General features: G+C 39.6%; 1 protein-coding gene across 1 annotated transcript in view; it reads left to right on the top strand.

The window, feature by feature from the left end:
* Positions 1-24561, top strand: part of LOC121387601 — a 251086-nt gene that overhangs the window by 58462 nt on the left and 168063 nt on the right. The window contains exons 23-36 of the mRNA XM_041518760.1: positions 1123-1287; positions 2313-2504; positions 3565-3666; positions 4412-4556; positions 5158-5297; positions 7266-7483; positions 10165-10357; positions 12106-12288; positions 13321-13518; positions 14978-15191; positions 18093-18442; positions 18931-19182; positions 20617-20760; positions 22326-22494. Coding sequence (XP_041374694.1) covers positions 1123-1287; positions 2313-2504; positions 3565-3666; positions 4412-4556; positions 5158-5297; positions 7266-7483; positions 10165-10357; positions 12106-12288; positions 13321-13518; positions 14978-15191; positions 18093-18442; positions 18931-19182; positions 20617-20760; positions 22326-22494 — 2665 coding nt within the window. The remainder of the gene's footprint in view (positions 1-1122; positions 1288-2312; positions 2505-3564; positions 3667-4411; positions 4557-5157; positions 5298-7265; positions 7484-10164; positions 10358-12105; positions 12289-13320; positions 13519-14977; positions 15192-18092; positions 18443-18930; positions 19183-20616; positions 20761-22325; positions 22495-24561) is intronic.

The following is a 24561-nucleotide window of genomic DNA, read 5'->3' as shown; positions in this document are numbered from 1 at the left end:
AAACAAACCATTGTAAAAAAACTAAAGTTTTTAAAAAGAGAAAAGGCTAGATTTTATTACAAATAACAAAATGTTGGTGCACAAGTTTGCAAACTTAAGTCCAGTAACTGATCTTTCAGTGAAGTGAATTTCATCTGTGGTTTTAGTTGAATTGACTTGACAACCAAATGGTATATGTTGTAACTGATTTGTCCTTAGAATGAGGTTTATGTTTATAAATAATTTTCAATGATTTTAATTTAAGTGAATATTTAGTAGAAATTAACACTGAAACAATATTTATTTATTAAAATATTATGCAATGAACATTTATTTTAATGAATTAAGTATATGCTAATAAATATATATAGTTATTGTTCTTTTTATACGCCCGTCTATGATGGGTCGTATTATGTTATGGCGTTGTCCATTCGTCTGTCTGTCCATCCGTCCCTCCATACATCTGTCTGTTAATGTTTTCTTGTCCAGACCATAACTTGCATACAAACGCATAGAGGACCATCAAATCTCACATGTAGGAACAACTTGGGATGGTGGTGTGTCTCATACTATTACTAGGTCACTGACCTACTTTTCACGGTCTACTGTACATAACAATAAATCCTTGTCTGGACCATATCTTGCATACAGATGCATACAGGACCATCAAATCTCACATGTAGGAACAGCTTGGGATGGTGGTGTGTCTTGTACTTTACTAGGTCACTGTGACCTACTTTTCACGGTCTACTGCACATAACAGTAAATCCTTGTTCGGACCATATCTTGCATACAGATGCATACAGGACTATCAAACCACACATGTAGGAACAACTTGGGATGGTGATTGGTCCAAAACAAACTGTTCATCCATCCCATTGCAAAAATTTCACATAATTAGAATTGAATCATACCCGTAACATATTCATTAATATCATGGTTTTCCATCAAACTCCTGATGGGCGTATCATGTACCTCATTGGTACTCTTGTTTAAATAAATAAATAAGTGTATTTAAATGAACAAAATGTAACCGCCCACCAAAACCATCTCCCTTCCCTCAAGTACAACTGAATAAAACTCAACAAAATATCCAGTGATGTTTTAAATTTAATCATGTTTTAATGCCATTTCTGTTTTTAGGGGAGACAATTAATCCACCACAGCCATGTAAACCTGGTTATTACTGCCCTTTTCAAACTCCAAGCCCGGATCGCTTCCCCTGTCTGGAGGGAACATTCAGCAACAAGTCAGATCTGTATGAGGCTGCACAGTGTGATGATTGTCCACTGGGTTACTACTGTAAAGGTTCGTAAGGGAGGATTCAAGGGGGTGTACTTGGGAACTGTGATGATTGTCCACTGGGTTACTACTGTAAAGGTTCGTAAAGGGAGGATACAAAGGGGTGTAACTGGGGACTGAGTGTGAAGATTGTCCACTGGGTTACTACTGTAAAGGTTCGTAAGGGAGGATTCAAGGGGTGTTTACCTGGGGACTGAGTGTGATGATTGTCCACTGGGTTACTACTCTAAAGGTTCATAAAATAAGATTCAAGGGGGTGTAGCAGGGTGACTAAGTGCCTTTATTCCCTTTTTTAAAAATTTGTTTACAATTTTCAGTTAATGAATGCCAAACCTTTATTGGGGTGCAGTTGCTTCAAGTGCCCAGGGCCGTACCCTCTGGGGAGGATGGGGGTGGGGGTGGGGTCGGGGGGCTATTGTCCCCCTGAGAATCTCGCCTTTTTTTCTTTTTAATCAAGAAAATAACACACATCTCAGGGTTTAATTTGTATAGTGTTTCATTTGTTTATAAAAATTAGTGCCACCCCTAGGGTTTTGATCAGAGTACGGCCCTTTCTTATATTTAATACTATCATCTATACTGCACAGAGGAAAGCATTATAGAGAGTGTAAGTGAGTGTGTGTCTTGAGAGAGAGAGAGAGAGAGAGACAGAGAGAGAGAGAGAGAGAGAGAGAGAGAGAGAGAGAGAGAGAGAGACACAGAGAGACACAGACAGAGAGAGACAGAGAGAGACAGAGACAAAGAATGAGATAGCGAGATACAGAGAGAGCATGAATGGAAGACAGAGACAGATAAAGAGAGACAGAGACAAATAAAGAGAGACATACAGAGACAGGAGAGAGACATACACAGAGTGGTAAGAGATGAGAGAGAGAGACTGAGATAGAGAGATACTAAGATAGAAAGAGATAGGAAGATAGAAAGAGATAGGGAGGGAGGGGAGAGAGAGGGAGAGGGATTGAGAGAGAGAGAGAGTACCATATAGATGAATGTGGGTCAGTGGGTCATTTATGTTCTGCTATTGTTTCTAGGTGGTCAGTCTGCCCCAGATGACCTCTGTAAGCCCGGCTACTACTGCCCACTGAGGACGGCTTACTACACGGATTACGGCTGTGAGAACGGAACCTACAACCCTCACGATGGGAAGGAGTCGAGCGCCGACTGCTTGAACTGTACACAAGGTAACGAGAGTTGTCTCCCCTACCCAAGCACCCTCGAAGGATGTAGGTCTGAGGTCAATCCATGTCAGTGGCCCATTGGGCTATTTATCGCTCCAGCCAGTGCACCATGACTAATATGTCAAAGTCTGTGATATATGTTATTCTGTCCCTGGGATGGTGCATATAAAAGATCCATTGCTACTAATGGGGAAAATGTAGCAGGTTTCCTCTCTAAGACTCTATGTCAAAATTACCAATGACCAATAGCCGATGATTAATAAATCAATGTGCTCTAGTGCTGTTAAGCTAAATAAACTAACCCTCAATGAAACAGAAAAGAAAGAAAACATGTAAAAAAAAGACGGGGGCAGGGGTGGGGAGGAAAGACTACAAAAACCAGACAAAATCCCTACAAAATGCGCCCCCCTCCCAAACATGAACAAAACAAACAATATTTGTCACATTAATACAGTCTATTTCAAATTCTTTAACAGAAAATTTTAATTAATCCGGCAATCAATATAATTTACATTTGCAATTAGCGATCATTATTTCCGTCTTCAGTATTGTGGTGTTTCTATATGGAACAGTTTGCTCACTGTACATTTGTATATATAATTATTGTATTGCTTATATTACATATTATATTATATATTGTTATAATCTAGTTCAGTTCAGTTTGATTTGTAGAGAGGGCCTCCGGGGAGAATAGTTTTGTAATAATTGATTTACCTTCTTTAAATGAGGAAGGAAATGTTTTATTTAACGACGCACTCAACACCTTTTATTTATGGTTATATGGCATCAGACATATGGTTAAGGACCACACACATACTGAGAGGGGAACCCTCTGTTGCCACTTCATGGGCTACTCTTTTCGATTGGCAGCAAGGGATCTTTTATATGCACCATCCCACAGACAGGATAGTACATACCACAGCCTTTGTTACACCAATTGTTGAACACTGGCTGGAACGAGAAATAGCCCAATGGGTCCACCAACGGAGATGGATCTTAGACTGACTGTGCATCAAGCAAACGCTTTACCACTGGGCTACGTCCCACCCCTTCTTTAAATAAAGTTTTATAATAATAATAATAATAATAATAATCTGTTTTTCAGGCCACTATTGTGAATTCGCTGTAGTGAATCCTATTCCGTGCCCAAAGGGGACGTACATGCCTTGGGGTGTCACACCAGCGTCGGCCGTTGGCGTAGTTGCAGGCACCGGATCGGAAGTCTTTGTTGGAGCAGGTGAGAAAACGTCATGACTTTTAACATTTATAATTGAGTTTTAAATATATTATTAATCCCCTACCAGTGCAACCAGAGGGGTTTCATCTCTGTCCTGTCTGTCTGTCTGTCTGTCCCACATATAGTTTTCTGGATGGGTTTTTTAAAATAAATCCTTGAGATATTAAGCTGAAATTTTATGTATAGCTTTATCATGTATTATTATAGATCAAGTTTGACTTCCATGGTGATTTACCATTTTTCGGACAAAGTTATGACCCTTGAACTTAGACTTAGGAAGTATGAAAATCTGTTTTCCGGATTGTTTTTGGCAATGCCTCAATACATGGAAAATTTTCTGTAACTTTATCATGTTTTGTTACAGATCAAGTTTGACTTTCATGGCGATTTACCAATTTTTCACAGAGTTATGGCCCTTGAATTTTGGAGGTTCAAAAATTCTCAGTCTCAGAGAAATAGATTAACTTGAAATTATATGTAAATGTAGTTGTTCACACTATCCAATTAACACCAGTTATATACAGTAGAATGTCATTGTGTTGAATATTCCGCAACGCTCGAACCAAAAACAAAGTCCCGAGTTACACAATGTTGACCGAATGCTTAGGTCGACCTACCCGATAAGTTAAACCATTTCTCGAGCACCGACGGGGTTCAAGCCAATGGTATTCAACTGTATTTCTTAGTTAAACTGTATCTTTGTTTCTACTTCAAGATGGATCTGCTGCAAAGAGAGAATTCGACTGCCTTGATTGTCCGGGAGGGTCTAAATGTGCTGAAACAACTATCGCCCCAACACCCTGTGCAAAAGGCTTCTATTCGAAACCTGGAAAGTTTGAGTGCCAGATCTGCAAAATTGGGTATGTCAGTTATCAGTCTGAATGAAGGAAGGAAATGTTTTATTTAACGATGCACTCAACACATTTTATTTACTGTTATATGGCGTCAGACATATGGTTAAGGACCACACAGATATTGAGAGAGGAAACCCGCTGTCGCCACTTCATGAGCTACTCTTTTCGATTAGCAGCAAGGGATCTTTTATATGCACCATCCCACAGACAGTATAACATACATGTATGTCTGACGGCATATAATCGTAAATAAAATGTGTTGAGTGCATCGATAAATAAAACATTTCCTTCTTTTCTTCTTTTCACAATGCCTCTTTATATTCAGATGAAATTTTGTGTATCATATAGTATTACATATCACGTTTTATGACAATTTACCCATTTTTCACAGAGTTATAGCCCTTGAACTTAGGAGATATGAAAATTTGTTGAGCCCAGTTTGGGGACATGTATTGCTTTAGCAGTACTCTCAGAATGCTTGTTATTTAATAGAACAAGATTAGTGACAAAATTAAAAACTATCGCAGATTTATAAAAAAAAAAGTAAATAAAAAATAAAGGATTAATTTTGTAGGGGTGACTTTTAATTATGTACAATTTGTTTCAGATATTACTGTGACAATGCTACAACATCTGAGGAGGCGATGTTGACCACAAAACAGTGTCCTGCTGGGAAATATTGTAAAGGGGGTCTCACCGATGTCTCCGAGGCTACTGACTGCACTGTTGGAAAGTACTGCCCTGCAGGTAAGCTAAATATAGAACATGATATGAAATATTGCAAGGGGGTTTGACTGATATCTCCGAGGCTACTGACTGCACTGTTGGAAAGTATTGCACTGCAGGTAAGCTAAATATAGAACATGATGTGAAATATTGTAAGGAGGTCTGATCGATGTCTCAGAGACTACTGACTGCACTGTAGGAAAGTACTGCCCTGTAGGTAAGCTAAATATAGATAGAACATGATGTGAAATATTGTAAGGGGGGGGGGGTCTGACTGCACTGTAGGAAAGTACTGCCCTGCAGGTAAGCTAAATATAGAACATGATTTGAAATATTGTAAGGGGGTCTGACTGCACTGTAGGAAAGTACTGCCCTGCAGGTAAGCTAAATATAGAACATATTGTGAAATATTGTAAGTGGAGTCTAACCGATGTCTCCGAGGCTACTGACTGCACTGTAGGAATGTACTGCCCTGCAGGTGAGCTAAATATAGAACATGATGTGAAATATTGTAAGGGGGTCTGACTGCACTGTAGGAAAGTACTGCCCTGCAGGTAAGCTAAATATAGAACATATGTGAAATATTGTAAGGGGAGTCTAACCGATGTCTCCGAGTCTACTGACTGCACTGTAGGAAAGTACTGCCCTGCAGGTGAGCTAAATATAGAACATGATGTGAAATATTGTAAGGGGGTCTGACTGCACTGTAGGAAAGTACTGCCCTGCAGGTAAACTAAATATAGAACATGATGTGAAATATTGTAAGGGGGATCTGGCTGATGTCTCTAAGGCTACTGACTGCACTTGGAAAGTACTGCCCTGCAGGTGAGCTAAATATAGAACATGATGTGAAATATTGTAAGGGGGTCTGACTTCACTGTAGGAAAGTACTGCCCTTCAGGTAAGCTAAATATAGAACATGATGTGAAATATTGTAAGGGGGGATCTGTCTCTAAGGCTACTGACTGCACTTGGAAAGTACTGCCCTGCAGGTGAGCTAAATATAGAACATGATGTGAAATATTGTAAGGGGTTTGACTGCCCTGTAGGTAAGCTAAATATAGAACATAATGTGAAATATTGTAAGGGGGGTCTGACTGCACTGTAGGAAAGTACTGCCCTGCAGGTAAGCTAAATATAGAACATGATGTGAAATATTGTAAGGGGGTCTGACTACACTGTAGGAAAATACTGCCCTGCAGGTAAGCTAAATATAGAACATGATGTGATGTTATTTTAATTGGAAGTGTGATGTATGTCAGTGGTGGTATGTATTTGCCATCACGTGTTTAGTCAACATGCGGTTAAGATCAGAGTAACAAAAGCATAATCAAACAGGGCTTCTAGATTTTTTATGAAATCCACTAGCCATGGGATCAGTGATTTAAAAATTTACTAGCCACAATTGAAAATTCACTAGCTCTACTTTACTAAATAATAGTAATAATCAGATATATCACCTAAAGAGGGAGATACAGCTTAAAAACACTAACATTGAGGGGTTGGGGTGGGGACAGGATATTCATATTTACAAAATCGACTTAATTGCAACATTTGACTCTTTTTTTTCACTAGCCATCGGGCATGGCAATAGTAGTTATTTACTAGACCAACATTGAATATCACTAGCCATGGGAGTGGGGCTACCATAATCTAGAAGCCATGTCAAATATAGAGTTTAGTAGAATGAACTAATCAAGGAAAACTATAATTACTATTATTACCAGTATGGTTAAAAATATCTTGGTACATATCAAAATGTGTTCCCAAGACAGTGTGTTTTAATCTTAATTAGATATTAACATGAAAATCAAATTATAAGATTTTTTTTTTTTCAAAGCTCAGGTGTGTGCTCAGAACAACATGCTTGAATGTTAGCACAAAAATAAAAGTTAAAATGAAAGATATAATTATTTGGTGAATGACAGATATATAAACTATGACCTATGATATTGCATATCAAATCATTTTGTTTTTGTTTGTATTTAGCCACTGTTGAAGAAATCAACTGTCCCGTTGGTACGATACGAGAAACTGTTGGTGCGGCTGCCGTGACCGACTGTGCTCCTTGTCCTGCAGGATACTACTGTCTGGAAGGATCCAGTGCTACCACGGGGGCCTGCATAACAGGATACTACTGTCCTAGTCCATTCACAAACCCATATGGGAATAATCCACCTCAGATCGGAGGATCGGGAAACAAACAGGTAAGGATACTACTGTCTGAAAGGAACGAGCACAACCACAGGGGCCTGTATCACAAGATACTACTGTCTGAAAGGAACGAGCACAACCACAGGGGCCTGTATCACAAGATACTACTGTCTGAAAGGATCGAGTGCAACCACAGGGGCCTGTATCACAGGATACTACTGTCTGAAAGGAACAAGCGCAACCACAGGGGCCTGTATCACAGGATACTACTGTCTGAAAGGAACGAGCGCAACCACAGGGGCCTGTATCACAGGATACTACTGTCTGAAAGTATCGAGCGCAACCACAGGGCCTGTATCACAGGATACTACTGTCTGAAAGGATCGAGGGCAACTACAGGGGCCTGTATCACAGGATACTACTGTCTGAAAGGATCGAGGGCAACTACGGGGGCCTGTATCACAGGATACTACTGTCTGAAAGGATCGAGGGCAACTACGGGGGCCTGTATCACAGGATACTACTGTCTGAAAGGATCGAGGGCAACCACGGGGCCTGTATCACAGGATACTACTGTCTGAAAGGATCGAGTGCAACCACAGGGGCCTGTATCACAGGATACTACTGTCTGAAAGGATCGAGTGCAACCACAGGGGCCTGTATCACAGGATACTACTGTCTGAAAGGAACGAGCGCAACCACAGGGGCCTGTATCACAGGATACTACTGTCTGAAAGGAACGAGCGCAACCACAGGGGCCTGTATCACAGGATACTACTGTCTGAAAGGATCGAGTGCAACCACAGGGCCTGTATCACAGGATACTACTGTCTGAAAGGATCGAGGGCAACTACGGGGGCCTGTATCACAGGATACTACTGTCTGAAAGGATCGAAGGCAACTACGGGGGCCTGTATCACAGGATACTACTGTCTGAAAGGATCGAGGGCAACCACGGGGGCTTGTATCACAGGATACTACTGTCTGAAAGGATCGAGGGCAACCACGGGGGCCTGTATCACAGAATACTACTGTCTGAAAGGATCGAGGGCAACCACGGGGGCCTGTATCACAGGATACTACTGTCTGAAAGGAACGAGCGCAACCACAGGGGCCTGTATCACAGGATACTACTGTCTGAAAGGAGCGAGGGCAACCACGGGGGCTTGTATCACAGGATACAAGTACTACTGTGACAGTCGTAGTCTGTTCACGAATCCACCTCAGATCTAAAAACCACAAATTAACCTTTCAGCTGATTTTTATCAAGTGGTTGAAAACAGCATTTCTTATCACAGCTGCGGCATAATAGACTCCATCATACATGTATGTGGTCATGTGGGATTCATACCACAGTTGTGGCATAATAGACTCCATCATATGTGGGCATGTGGGATTCATACCACAGCTGCGGCATAATAGACTCCATCATATGTGGGCATGTGGGATTCATACCACAGCTGCGGCATAATAGACTCCATCATATGTGGTCATGTGGGATTGATACCACAGCTGTGGCATAATAGACTCCATCATATGTGGTCATGTGGGATTGATACCACAGCTGCGGCATAATAGACTCCATCATATGTGGTCATGTGGGATTGATACCACAGCTGCGGCATAATAGACTCCATCATATGTGGTCATGTGGGATTCATACCACAGCTGCGGCATAATAGACTCCATCATATGTGGTCATGTGGGATTGATACCACAGCTGTGGCATAATAGACTCCATCATATGTGGTCATGTGGGATTGATACCACAGCTGCGGCATAATAGACTCCATCATATGTGGTCATGTGGGATTGATACCACAGTTGCGGCATAATAGACTCCATCATATGTGGTCATGTGGGATTCATACCACAGCTGCGGCATAATAGACTCCATCATATGTGGTCATGTGGGATAAAAAAAAAAGTACACCCGGGACGAGGCTTGTTTGTTAATTTGTAGTGTTAAGTTATATTTAACACATGAAACAGACGCGACAAATATGATAGTGTAGTTTATTTATGATAGAATATGATAGTGTAGTTTATTTATGATAGAATGGTCAAATGGCAAGCCTTGTCCCGGGTAGAAATTTCCACCACCTCAAGTGTACTTTTTCTATGCCACATGACCGCATATGATGGAGTCTTTTTCTCCCATTCATTCGATAAATAAACCATTATTTTACACGAACAAAGATGGCTGAAAAAGTAACATCTTTATTAGACCATTTTATCATAAATAAACTACACTATCATATTTGTTGCATCTGTTTCGTGTGTTAAATATAATTTAACACTACAAATTAACAAGATAGCTTTTATAATGAAGGTTTTAATAACAAAATATTGATCTAAAACTAACCAACTCGCCTTAATATGACGTCATATATTACCAACAAAGTAATATTCCCCATATTAAACGCAATGACGTCATAGCCTATGCAAGAAAGATTTATTCTGTATGGGCTGACGTCATGGAATGGATCTGTCTTGCATAGCTAGGGATGGGAGAAATTTCCATCTGTGCTGACATTTTTAAAGTTCAAATCCAAAGATGAGATGCTTGCGCGATCATTGAGTTCATTATTAGTAGCAGGGACAGTTTTCTTGGAGGGAGGAGGGGGTGTTTTGAGGAGATATGGGTGAAGTGTAGTTTATTGTCAAGTCCTTTAAAATAAATTTAAAATGCGCTTAGGTATTGTTCAGCATTCCTTCTTTCCTTGTTATTCAGGAACCGTGCCCGGAAGGAACATACACCGACGTCATAGCGACTCCGAACGTCACCTCCTGCAAGGTGTGTCCCGCTGGCTCTTACTGTGAACAGGCCTCATCCCAGCCCACCGACTGTCCCAGAGGGTATTACTGCATGCAGGGGTCCGCAAAACCGGAACCCTGTCCGGTTGGTCGCTATGGAAACACACAGAGTAAGCAGATGTTTGTATTTCTTTTCAATACCACCTGTCCTCAAACTAGTGCATAATTCCCCTCAGGATAGTAGTCTGGTTTGAACATCCCAACAACCAATGGGATGGCCTAAGATTCTTCTACTGCATACCCCTCTTCCTGTCCTGGTCACGTGACTGTAACTTCCTTCTTTTCCCTAAGCGGCTCGCACAGAACTGGAAGCGGGGAGACTGGGAGGGTATAAACCCTTGAGGACAGGTGATGTATCTATAAAAGAGACAATACTGTTTTCTCCATTTCTTTTCAACATCACCTGTCCTCAAACTAGTGCATAATTCCCCTAAAGATAGTAGTCTGGTTCGAATATCCAAACAACCAATGGGATGGCCTAAGATTCTTCTGCTGCACACCCTCTTCCTGTTCCGGTCACGTGACTGTAACTTCCTTCTTTTCCTTCTCTCTCTTATGGATGCATTACATGTCTTCAAGGGTTTAAACCTCCTGGCCTCCCCGCTTCCAGTTCTTCGTGCAATATGCTCTCAGGGAAAAGAAGGAAGTTAAGTCACATGTCTGGGACAGGAAGGGGTGCACAGTAGACAAATCTTAGTCCATCCCATTGGCTGTTGCGATGTTCAAACCAGATTACTATCCTCAGGGGAATTTGCACTAGTTTGAGGACAGGTGAAGTATCTGTAAAAGAGAAAACACTCCAAGTTTTCTCCAGTTTCTGTCAGTGCTTTGGTTTAGCTGTGTGTTTTGTAGTACAGAGAAAACACTCCAAGTTTTCTCCAGTTTTTCTCAGTGCTTTGGTTTACCTGTGTGTTTTGTAGTACAGAGAAAACACTCCAAGTTTTCTCCAGTTTCTGTCAGTGCTTTGGTTTAGCTGTGTGTTTTGTAGTACAGAGAAAACACTCCAAGTTTTCTCCAGTTTCTGTCAGTGCATTGGTTTAGCTGTATGTTTTGTAGTACAGAGAAAAAACTCCAAGTTTTCTCCAGTTTCTCTCAGTGCTTTGGTTTAGCTGTGTGTTTTGTAGTACAGAGAAACCTCTGGAAACTGAACCCTTTGTAAACCGGAATTTAATTCTATTAGCTCCCTTTTTGCCATCATCAATATTGAAAAACATATGGGTTGTATTAAAAAACAGTATTATATATATATATTACCCTCTTTATTCCATTGTCAGAATTAGGAAAGATGAAACAATTATAAATCATTGTAAACTGATGGCAAGTATGTTCTGTATTGTGATTGGTTAATTACATTATTGTTTTGGGATCAAATGAAAATAACACCCGGAAAGCTAATGACATCATTAGAAAGTGATGTCATTAGCAATTGGAACAAGCCAAGTTGACAGTTCAAGGGTCTACAGTTAGACTGCAGCCACGTATTGCTTTCATAAAATACCAAATATACAGTTAGGTCCATAGGAAAACAATTCAGTTTACAATGAGCATAACCATATGGAGTTGTTTTGTTTTTTAATTTGTGGGTGTTATTGTCTATTTGATGCCCGCAAATGTTTCATTTTTAACCTTCGGCTAATGCCTTTGGTCAAAAAAGACAGAAGAAAAACTTAATTACCTCCCTTTTTGTGACCTTCAGAATTGGAGAATATGAAAGAGTACATACCAAAACCATATTAAATTTATTACCCTCCTTATTCCATTGTCAGAATTACAAAAGATGAAAGATTATTAAACATTAGAAATTTGTTTTAAATAATTTAAAATATGAATTTTATCTCCCTTTTTTCGTGATCTTCAGAGTTGGAGAAGATGGAGGACTGCACGCTGTGTGACCCCGGCTGGTACTGTGACGCGCCGGGTCTGCTTCAGCCCCGCGCCCCCTGCGACCCCGGATACCTCTGTTACAATGGGTCATCTTCATCCAGTCCTACTGATGGCGTTAAGGGAGTCGTGTGCCCGGCAGGAGGATACTGCACACTGGGTAAATCACTATCAAGTCCATAGATGTTAACTGGTATTTCTCGAGGATGTCTGTATTGATTAACTCAACAAGATTGATAGTTTACCTATTAAAAACATGAACAAATCAACTAGGTTTGTAAGTAAGTTACAGGATAAATCAATTTTATTACAGATATGGGCTCAAATATATGGGGTAATATTTTTTCTATATCTTCTACAGCCACTGATTGGCTGGCTTAAAAAGGACGTCTTTTGGTTGATTGTTTGCTATGGCCAGAACTTCAGTTTCATTCATATTATGTTTCCATTCATGAGTCGGATTACACATATGTTATAAGATCTACAGAGATTTACAACAAAATTTTGACTCATTTGTTTCATAAACATGAAATGGTATATTTTCATAAGCAGCAGCTTTAATAGCATTGAAAAAAATTATTTTCTGATGCAAGCACAGTCGTATTGGTTTGTGGTATGTACTGTCCTTTCTATGACACTGTCTTTGTTATTCATTAAATAAATAAAAAATAAAAAATGGATAATAAAGAAATTATTACACTCACGTGCGATTAATAAACTGATTTGACAAAAAGCATATCAGGGTTTTTGTTTTACTCTTTCTCTCACTGGGGCAATACAAGAATCCTGATACTAATCAAGCTATCTTTATGGTATGGGTCATAACAGTACCTGGCACACTTCTGACATCACAAGTCGCTATGACAGCTGCAAGCTTGCAACAGTCGTGGTTCCTGAAAATAACATCATTTCCACAACACTGTAATTGACTTCGCTGAATGTTAACGTCGATTGTGAAGCCATTACAGTCATATTAAACATTTGTTTTAAATCAGTTTGTGGATACCGTAATAAATACATTTTAACATTCGCAGGAGTACTATAAGAAAATATTTATGAAACTCATTTGGGAATTCTTTTATACTCTGGGGGAATAAAAGAATCCCAACCTTGTTTCATAAATTCCGTATAGCACTCCCGGTCATGCAGTAATGTCTATATATCGCTGATAACGAATCTTGTGTATTACCAGGTTCGTGGGTTGCCAAGCCGTGTCCCATGGGAACCTACAGTAATGTGACGGGGGCGGTCAATACGTACGACTGTTTCGAGTGCGACCCTGGATACTACTGTTCATCAGTGGCTGGTGGCGCCCCCACAGGGAAGTGCTGGGGAGGCTACTTCTGCACAGGTGGTGCTAAAATCCCTACCCAGAATGCAACTGAACCAGGTATGTGGGTACTAAAATTTGTTTGCAGCAAACTGGTGCGTGTAATTTAATTTGGTTATTATTTTTTGAGACATAATTCTATGATGCATCTGTGTTTGTCTTTTTTTAAATATAGAATAAATTGTTTACTTGTTTGTTAGTTACTTCATTTATTTATTCAATATCAGATTTATATATAAATATATATAATGGTTTGTAGATTTGTAGATTAAAACAAAATTAAACTTAACTGTTATGCATCCAGCTTTACAATCAGAAAACGTTATCACTCAACCAACATGAAATTTGTAATTTTGAACTTATAATTTTTAGTTTTGTGCATCTTAACTATAGTCTAGAAAGGCAGGGAAAAAAGTTAATATACAGGTAGGTAGGGAAGTTAATAGCTGGTCAAAATGGCAAATATACCAACACCACCAGATTTTCCTTTTTTTTAACCTGTAGGATTGATTAGTAATGAAATATAATAGCCCTGTGTGATTGTGAAATTGAACATACCAATACACACATTTTTGTTTAAAGATTTAAATTTGATGTCCCTACTAGTGTGAAATCTGATACACACATTATCTACTGTTATCTAAATTACAGGTCACTACTAGTGTGAAATCTGACACACACATTATCTACTGTTATCTAAATTACAGGTCACTACTAGTGTGAAATCTGACACACATTATCTACTGTTATCTAAATTACAGGTCACTACTAGTGTGAAATCTGACACACACATTATCTACTGTTATCTAAATTACAGGTCACTACTAGTGTGAAATCTGACACACACATTATCTACTGTTATCTAAATTACAGGTCACTACTAGTGTGAAATCTGACACACACATTATCTACTGTTATCTAAATTACAGGTCACTACTAGTGTGAAATCTGACACACACATTATCTACTGTTATCTAAATTTCCAGTCACTACTAGTGTGAAATCTGATACATTATCTACTGTTATCTAAATTACAGGTCACTACTAGTGTGAAATCTGATACACACATTATCTACTGTTATCTAAATTACAGGTCACTACTAGTTTGAAATCTGATACACACATTATCTACTGTTATATAAATTACAGGTCACTACTAGTTTGAAATCTGATACACACATTATCTACTGTTATCTAAATTACAGGTCACTACTAGTGTGAAATCTGATACACACATTATCTACTGTTATCTAAATTACAGGTCACTACTAGTGTGAAATCTGATACACACATTATCTACTGTTATCTAAATTACAGGTCACTACTAGTGTGAAATCTGATACACACATTATCTACTGTTATCTAAATTTCAGGTCACTACTCTCTGAAAGAGTTGAGGAATCGGCATGTGTGTGAATTAACCGCATATTCATATTTTTTACAAGTAAAAGTTTTGGATCACTATTTGGCTAATTTACTGAATATATTAGTATGAGATCTGATACACACATTATTTCAGGCCACTACTCTCTGAATGGGTCGCGGGTTCAGCGTGAGTGTGAGATCGGAACATACATGCCGTACACGGAGTATTCATTCTGCTTCGTGTGCGACCCCGGCTACTACTGCGAGAACAAGACGATGACCAACAAGGTGCCGTGTCCAGCTGGTCAGTACTGTGGCAATGGCAGCATCGTCCCCCAGGACTGTCCACCCGGGACCTACTCAAACGCGTAAGTTAAATATTTATACAGTCAAACCAGTGTTAAATAGACACCAGAGAGAACATCAGATGATGACCAACAAGGTGCCGTGTCCATCTGGTCAGTACCGTGGCAACAGCAGGATCATCCCCCAGGACTGTCCACCAGGGCCCTGTTCCATGAGATGATCTTAGCCCTAAGATTACCTTAAGCGCATAGCTACCCTATGCTCTTAAGTTGATCTTGGGCTAAGATCGCTTCATGGAACGGACCGACCTCGGTGGTGTCATGGTTAGGCCATCGGTCTACAGGCTGGTAAGTACTGGGTTCGGATCCCAGTCGAGGCATGGGATTTTTAATCCAGATACCGACTCCAAACCCTGAGTGAGTGCTCCGCAAGGCTCAATGTGTAGGTGTAAACCACTTGCACCGACCAGTGATCCATAACTGGTTCAACAAAGGCCATGGTTTGTGCTATCGTGCCTGTGGGAAGCACAAATAAAAGATCCCTTGCTGCTAATCAGAAAGAGTAGGCCATGTAGTGGCGACAGCGGGTTTCCTCTCAAAATCTGTGTAGTCCTTAACCATATGTCTGATGCCATATAATCGTAAATAAAATGTGTTGAGTGCGTCGTTAAATAAAACATTTCTTCTTTCTTTGTTTCGTGGAACGGGGCCCTGGGACCTACTCAAATGCTTAAGTTAAATACTTGTACAGTCATACTGGTGTTAACCTTTGAACTACTACAGACGAGATATTTCGCCCGACATCACGCAAGTCGACATACTGTACACTGTATACACAGTGCTTCCCCCCAATTCATATTTCCCGCCATTTTGCACACAGCACTCACTGGAAATAATAATAGAAAAACGGGGAGTAGATTAATTGAGACTATGGTTGATTTAGGTTTTCGTTTTTCAATGGAAGATACCTGGGAATTTTGAATTAAAGAAGTGGTTTTCAGCAAGTATTTTTGCTTAACAATTGTGGAACGTGATGGTCATTCGAGGAATGGATAACTGATTGTGACAGCTAATTTGATAATAAATTTGATTCTTTTACCATCAACAAAATTCACAAAATATTGGGATATGAATCGTAGTTCGTTTCCAAAAAACCTTTTGAATCATTTTAAACCAAATTAACTGAACTAAAATATTTTTAAAATGGGGAAAACCCCATGAAAATAGTACTAATCTTTTTGCATATGAACATTATTTTATTTGTTTACAGGGCTCGAACTTAAGAATTTGTCTCCCACCGCAATTTTTAAAGAATTGCCACGGGTGAAACAGCCCACCGACAGCAATTTTAAACCTGCCTACTGCCAATTTTTTTTTTTAAATGACATTTGCAGAAAATAAATATGAATCAAAGGTTATTTTGCTGTATGTAAACATATTTCAAATGTGAAAATGTCAAATATTGTCAGATTATGTACACCAGGTGTATACATTTTGCCATTGTTGAGGAAATTTACCGACGACACAAAAGTGCCATCGGTGATGATCTCTACCTACGGCAGTTTATATCTCAACGACAGCAGTTGCCATCGGTGCCATTGTTAAGTTTGAGCCCTTTATGTATACAAAGTTTTAAGTAAAAATATGTGAGTAAAAGTTATAAACTTGTACCCACTCAAATTAATCCAGTAGTCAGAAGGTTAAATAATCACCAGAGAGAACATTAGATGATGACCATTTTAGACAGGTGGTTGCTTACTACAGGTCAGTGTGTACTATATTATAATATTTGTGAGAAAAAACAATGGTCTCATAGGGAAGGTGGTTATTTAATACAGGTTAGTTTGTATGTTAGATGATTTAGAATAGAATGGGTGGTCTCTTAAGGCAGGTGGCTGCTTAATACGGGTCATTCTCAGGGATGATAAAAAAAAGTGGCCTCTTAAAATAGGTGGCAGTTTATTCAGGTCAGTAGGTGCTGATCCAGAGAATGTTGAGGCGGTCTAGACCCTTGTACTCAAGATGAAACCAATGTTTGTTCAACTTATTATAAATGCATTCATTAGTAATATTAGCAGTGTGCGATTTTGAGGAGAGTCCGGGATGCAAAAATGATATAGGACTCTCTAGCTTGGCTAGCATAATTATAAGCCTGCATGGCTTGTAAAAATTATTTGTACAAATTACATTGATTCTTCGAAATGACACAGTCAACATATATCTCAAAATCCTGGGAAACCACAGTCTTTAATAGCGATCTTATCCATGGTTTCATGTAAAACATTTAGTGTATTTTCTGTTCTACTGGAGACACACAGCAGGGCTCGCTGGGTTGGTGGTGGGCGCTCAAGATTTGTAAACAGGGAGTCCTTATGACACTTACATTTTTTAAACCAAATTCGCACGCTGATGAGTAATTCTGAACTTAAGTGAATACCTACTGTATTCACTTATCATGATCTTAGTGCTAAGATCGTTTCATGGCACGAAGCCCAGAACATTGTGTATGTCAGATGATTTGGGAAGGAAGAAATGGTTTATTTAACGACACACTCAACACATTTTATTTACGGTTATATGGCATCAGACATATTGTTAAGGACCACACAGATATTGAGGAAAGAAACCCGCTGTCTCCACGCAATGGGCTACTCTTTCTGATTAGCAACAAGGGATCTTTTATACATGTATGCACCATCCCATAGACAGGACAGCACATACTACAGCCTTTGATGTACCAATCGTGGTGCACTAGCTTCAGCAAAAAATATCCCACTGATGAGGATCGATCCCAAACTGACCGCGCATTAAACAAGCGCTTTACCACTGAGCTATGTCTCGATTTGAGAGGATAAAAAGATTGCCCTTTAAATACTTTAGGTGATGCTTTTTAACATTTCACCCAGTCCATGAAAAAGTCCTTCATCCACACCTGTTTATAAGAAACATTCCTTTCCTTTGCAGCACCCATCGGACCAGCATCGACGACTGCATCACGTGCGAGCGAGGCTACTACTGTCAGAACCGTGGAGCCACCGAGCCGACCGGACAGTGTAAAGCTGGCCATATTTGTTACGAAGGTTCCCTTGACGACGACCCAGTTTACAACAACGACACATCTGGCAACAAGACTCTGATCACCTACGGCGACCGTTGTCAGGCAGGGTACTACTGTCCTCAAGGCACGTCCTACATGATTCCGTGTCCCAGAGGAACATACAACCCCGACTTTGGCGGTGCGTCGGAGGATACGGCTTGTAAACCGTGCGACCCGGGGAAATACTGCAACGGCACAGCACTGATCGAACCATCAGGTAATATTTCACGACTTGATGACAAGATTCTATCTGAAATTTAAAGAAAAATATTTCATGACTTGATATTGACAAGGTTTTATCTGAAATAAAAAAAAATTAAATTTGAGACCTAATAATGACAAGATTCGGTCTGAAATTAAAACAAAATATTGATAAATTTCCAAACTCTGTGGGCGGGACGTAGCCCAGTGGTAAAGTGTTCACTTAATGCACGGTTGGTCTAGGATCGATCCCCGTTGGTGGACCCATTGGGCTATTTCTCATTCCAGTCAGTTCTCCATAACTGGTGTGGTATGTATTGTCCTGTATGTAGGAAAGAGCATATAAAAAATCCCTTGCTGCATCAGGAAAAATGTACCGGGTTTCTTCTGACGACTACGAGTCAGAATTACCAAATGTTTGACATCTAATAGCCGATGATTACTTAATCAATGTGCTCTAGTGGTGTTGTTAAACAAAACAAACTTGTTCTTTTTCTATTTTAGGTGACTGTTCTGCTGGGTATTACTGCGTTGGAGGTGCCTGGATTCCGGATCCGGTTAACGAAACCGGACCAACTTGTTCCAACATGACCGGAGCGATATGTCCACTTCACCACATCTGTGAGACCGGATCCGACACACCCAAACAGTGCCCCATTGGTTACCATGCCAACAACACTGGTCTGTCTGTCTGCACACTGTGTCCAGCAGGCTTTCTGTGTCTGCCTGGTGAAGCACCAAGACCCTGTCCCCAAGGTAATCAGGGGCAGCAGCCACAGATACGGGGGTAGTTGTTGGGGGCTGGGGGTGTCAGTGGGTGGGTAAATGTAGGGGGTGAGCTTTGGGGGTCCTGTCTGTGCTAAAATATGATAATGAAAGACAAAAGAGAGCATATAGATCCTATATATTACGATTGTCACTGAAAAGATTATTTCATGCATTTTATGATGTTAGAGGGGCTTATACCATAAATGTTTCCAGTGTCTTGTCATATTGGGTTGAGCATAACTTTTTATGAACAGTATTTTGAGTTTCTACAGTGGGATAAGTAAGCTGCAGGTAAAAAGCATGCATGTTGTGGGAAAGGTAAATGTCACCTGTCTGTTCATCAGTGCATTTGCCAAGAAACCCAATTAGGGGTGGGTGATCTGTGGGTTAAAATAGGATGAAGACAGACAAAAAAGGGCATGTAATTTCTATATTTATTTCATACCTATTTAATCTTACCATAGCGATAAAGACGTTTTCAAACTGTGTGATAAATTTATCTTGTATTACACATATTTTTATTGGCGTTAGTGCCTTTTTATTATGTCACATCGTATTTGAAATATTACACAAAATTACCACGAGTATAATTCTTAACGTTAAGAAAATGCAATGAAAGGAGGATTTATTAAGAGATTTAAGAAAGTGTTGTTATGACGTTAAATTAAAAACAATTTTTGTAAAAAATAAAAGAAGGTATGTAATAAATATAGAACTTCACATACATTGTTTTCCCTTCCTATTTATTGCACTCGTTTAGTTTGCAGTCTTGTGGTATATATTCTTGAGCAAAATAAACTTGTGCAATAAATAGGAATCAAAAACATGTGAGGTTGTATGTGTGTGTGTGTATATATATATATATATATATATATATATATATATATATATATATATATAGGTAATAATATAAAAATAATTACTAAGCCAATCTGTAGACTTAAAAGTGATGCCATTCCTTAGAGATTAGTTCACAGTATTACATGGTCAAGTTTCTTACATCAGTACTATAGTATAATAAATGTCACAGCATTCTATATAACACTTCTTTAATTAATCTGCCCTCTTCTTTCTGTAATTTGTTTATCCTTCTTTTATTCTTTTTTTCCCATTCCCTTCACCTCCCCTCCCCTCCCATACCTTTCCCTCCCCTCCCTTCCCCTCCCTTCCCCTGCCATGCCCTGCCCTGTCCTGCCCTGCCCTGCCCTCCCACTCCCCCTACCCCTACCCCTACCCCTACCATTACCCTTGATTTTCTTTCCTTTAATTTTCTCTTCCCCCCCTTTCTTTGGCAATATTATAATGTATCTGTTTCTAAAATGTTGGGGAGGATTTTCACATAAGTTATTTCTGTTTACCAGTCCCATTTTAAATATGTTTTATTACCATAAATCGTGTATAAACTGTTGCGTGTGTTTGTAGGTTTCTACTGTGTAGCCAGTACGACTCAAATCCCAGTGAAGCAGGGCGCCCCCTGTCCAATTGGAACGTACGGAGCTCGAGAAGGACTCGAGGCTGAAGTCAACTGTACAGACTGTGACGCTGGCCATTACTGCAACTCTCTCGGTATGTTAACCAATAGAATTTGATGTACTGTGGTATGTTAGCCAATAGAATTTGATGTACTATGGTATGTTAACCAATAGAATTTGATGTACTAGTACTCTTTGTATGTTAGCCAATAGAATTTGATGTATTATTACTCTCTGTATGTTAGCCAATAGAATTTGATATGTACTATCCGGTGGGAGCTGGACAAAAGAATACCGACTCCCTCCACCCAACCCCTAAATCCTTGCTGCTGGTACAGACTTCTTGGGCACTTGGAATCGGAAGAGGAAGACGCAACAACCACACCAACGATGGGAACCCTTGGAACATCAAGAGCTGCCTTTACCTCCCAATATATACACAATTGCTTGAGTCTCCCCTGGGTTGTCATGCCACGATCAGAAGAGATCAGACCCTTTTAAAGGGCCCTATGGGCAACCTAGGGAGACACCCCAGTATCAACGATGTCTAATTAACGAGCTACTCTCGACGCACTAATTCAAAACCTATATGTACATGTAGCTGCCTTATTTTACTCCATAGACCGACCGTTCAAAAATGCGCCAAATTTCCTTCATCTGAAATGCGCAGTTATTCCCTTTGGCACTCATTTTGGCCATCATCCAAATTCCAAATTCCATAGCACCACCACACCCTCCACCTGCTACCGATCATTCGGGCGACTGGTGCTCTCTTGCGCCAGTCAGCGCAGGCGGTCCTTTCTCCTACCTCCCCCACCTTTTCCAGGGGAGACGACCGAGGCCGGCACCCGTGCCCATGACAGGCATGTGCTACAACAGCTTGCTTTGAATGTACACATTAAAACCTAGTCCTGTCCTGTCCTGTCCTATGGAATACATTATACAATAGAATTTGATGTACTGTATTATCATTGGTATTGCCCATTTACAACAAATGTTTAAATGTTGGATGTAATCCTGAAAATAAGTCACTATCATCTGGGAACATTTTATTCAGGATTATTTTATGATTTATGTGCAAGTTTCAGAGAATTTGTACACAATTCTAAAACATAAAAAATTGTTGTTAATCATGTTTTAATCAATTAACTTTTAGGGATCAAAATGTGAAAAAACAAACAATTCCCTGCATCATCGTTATTTTGGTTGGATACCCAATAGCTGATGTCTATGTATGAGTTGGGTTATCGTTAAACCCTTCCTTCCTTCCTTCCTTCCTTCCTTCCTTCCTTCCTTCCTTCCTTCCTTCCTTCCTTCCTTGTTTCCTTTCATCCTTCCTTCCTTCCTTCCTTCCTTCCTTCCTTCCTTCCTTCCTTGTTTCCTTTCATCCTTCCTTCCTTCCTTCCTTCCTTGTTTCCTTTCATCCTTCCTTCCTTCCTTCCTTCCTTGTTTCCTTTCATCCTTCCTTGATGCATCCATCCATCCATCCATCCATCCATCCATCCATCCATTTGTCCATCCATCCATTCATTCATGCATTCTATCATTCTGTCATTCACTCACTCACTCACTCGCCCACCAAACCACTCACCTATCCACCCATCCATCCATCCATCCATCCATCCATTCATTGATTTTTGTCAATCTGTGTTGTTTCAGGCCAGGTGAACATTACGGGTAAAATCACGGCTGGTCACTGGTCTCTCTCAGCAGCAGCTACGCCAACCCCAGAAAACACGGACAATCCTCTGTATGGACGATGTCCACAAGGCTTCTACTGTCCAGAGGGCAGCATCACACCCATCTCTTGTCCAGCTGGCAGATACGGGTTTGTATTTTCATTATGCTATGATATGAATATATTACACATACATATATTATGCATGATGTCTCCATTCCAGGGACTGCATTTCTTATCTGATTTTCATAAAACATAACATATAGGAAAAGGATCATGATATCTTCAACAATTTTGCATTTTGCCTCTACATCAAAGGTTAAGGTCACTTAATAAAAATTAAAATATGCAATCACTACTCTAGAGAATAATTTATAATGTCTGATCTGATTTCATTAAACATCACATATAGTAATATGACTGACATAACTTGAACACGTTTGATTTTGCCTTTGCATCAAAGGTCAAGATCATTGTTAGTAAACATAAAATTTATAATGTCACTGCTCTAATTTATAATGTCACTGCTCTAGTTTATAATGTCACTGCTCTAATTTATAATGTCACTGCTCTAATTTATAATGTCACTGCTCTAATTTATAATGTCACTGCTCTAGTTTATAATGTCACTGCTCTAGTTTATAATGTCACTGCTCTAGTTTATAATGTCACTGCTCTAATTTATAATGTCACTGCTCTAATTTATAATGTCACTGCTCTAGTTTATAATGTCACTGCTCTAGTTTATAATGTCACTGCTCTAATTTATAATGTCACTGCTCTAGGGACCGGGCTGTTGTCATCAGACTTCACCTGTAGGAATAGAACTTTGACATCTTGAACAAGGTTGTGTTTTCCCTGTTGGTCTCGTTCAGCCAGTGCACCAAAAAAGTAAAGTTTGTTTTATTTAACGACGCCACTAGAGCACATTGATGTTTATCTTATCATTGGCTATTGGACGTCAAACATATGGTCATTCTGACATATTTCTTTTTAGAGGAAGCCCGCTGCCACCACATAGCCAGTGCACCATGACTGGTATATCATAGGCTATGGTATGTGCTATCCTTTCTGTGGGATGATGCATATGAAAAATTCCTTGCTACTAATGAAAAAATGTAGCAGGTTTCCGCTCTATAACCAGGCTTTCTTCCAGAGGGTAAAATGGGTATGGTGCCATACCCAAATTGTTTTGCAGATTTTTTTTTTTTTTAAGTTAACCTCTTGACAAAATTAATTAGTCTTATCATTACTGTATGCTTTTCTTAACCCTAACCCTAAACTTAACCCATTTTCTTTCTGGGGGAGGTCCTCCTATACCCCCTTTGACTGTGGTTGCATTAAATTCCATAGTGCCATACCCAAAAATGTCTTTCTGACCGAAACACTGAATATTGACTATATGTCAAAATTACCAATGTGCTCTAGTAGTGTCATTAAAAAAGGGTCTTGGGGTTGTGCTTCCCATGGAATTTCAAACTGGTGCTAAACATTCAGTGCTTAGCAGTGGTCGAAGATATAAGTTTATACAACAGCTGATGTGTATTTTTGTGCAGGGGTGTTGTTAACCTTCTGACTACTGCAGGCGAGATGTCTCGCCCGATATCATGCCAGTCGACATACTGTACACTGTATTTCCCAATTCATATTCCCCGCCATTTTGCACACAGCACTCACGGGAAATGGATATACAATATAGGAAATAGATTTCTTGACAAGACGGTGTTTTTTGTTTATGGTTTTTCAATGGTATATTTGCTTGACGACAATGACGACATGTTGCGGTAATTTTCAGGGATCGATAGCTCATTGTAAAAGCTAATTTGATAATAAATTTGATCGTTTTACCAATGACAAATTCTGGTCAGAAAACCACTATTATTGGGAATAATGGACATAAACAGCTGGCCACAAATGCCTGTAAGGAAATGCAACTTTTTAGATGGTTTGCCTAATTTTAATCAATATTAACTGATCTAAAATATCATGAAAATTAGAAAAACGCACAAAAATAATAATATTGATTCAAAACATGTTTTTTGTCAAAAGGTCTAAAGGTAAAACATTGGTATGGTATGGTATAGGGATTAACATGCACATTCAGAGCAAGCTGTTTTAGCGCATGCCTCTCATGGACACAGGTGCCGGCCTTGGCTGGCTCCTCCGTCTAGGACAGGAAAGCGTTGGGGTGGGTGGCAGAAGGGACCGCATGCACTG

This window comes from Gigantopelta aegis, chromosome 13 (genome assembly GCF_016097555.1).
Source record: "Gigantopelta aegis isolate Gae_Host chromosome 13, Gae_host_genome, whole genome shotgun sequence".
Taxonomy (NCBI): Eukaryota; Metazoa; Mollusca; class Gastropoda; order Neomphalida; family Peltospiridae; genus Gigantopelta; species Gigantopelta aegis.
Note: the sequence above shows the minus strand (reverse complement) of the source record. Positions and strands in the feature narration are given on the sequence as shown.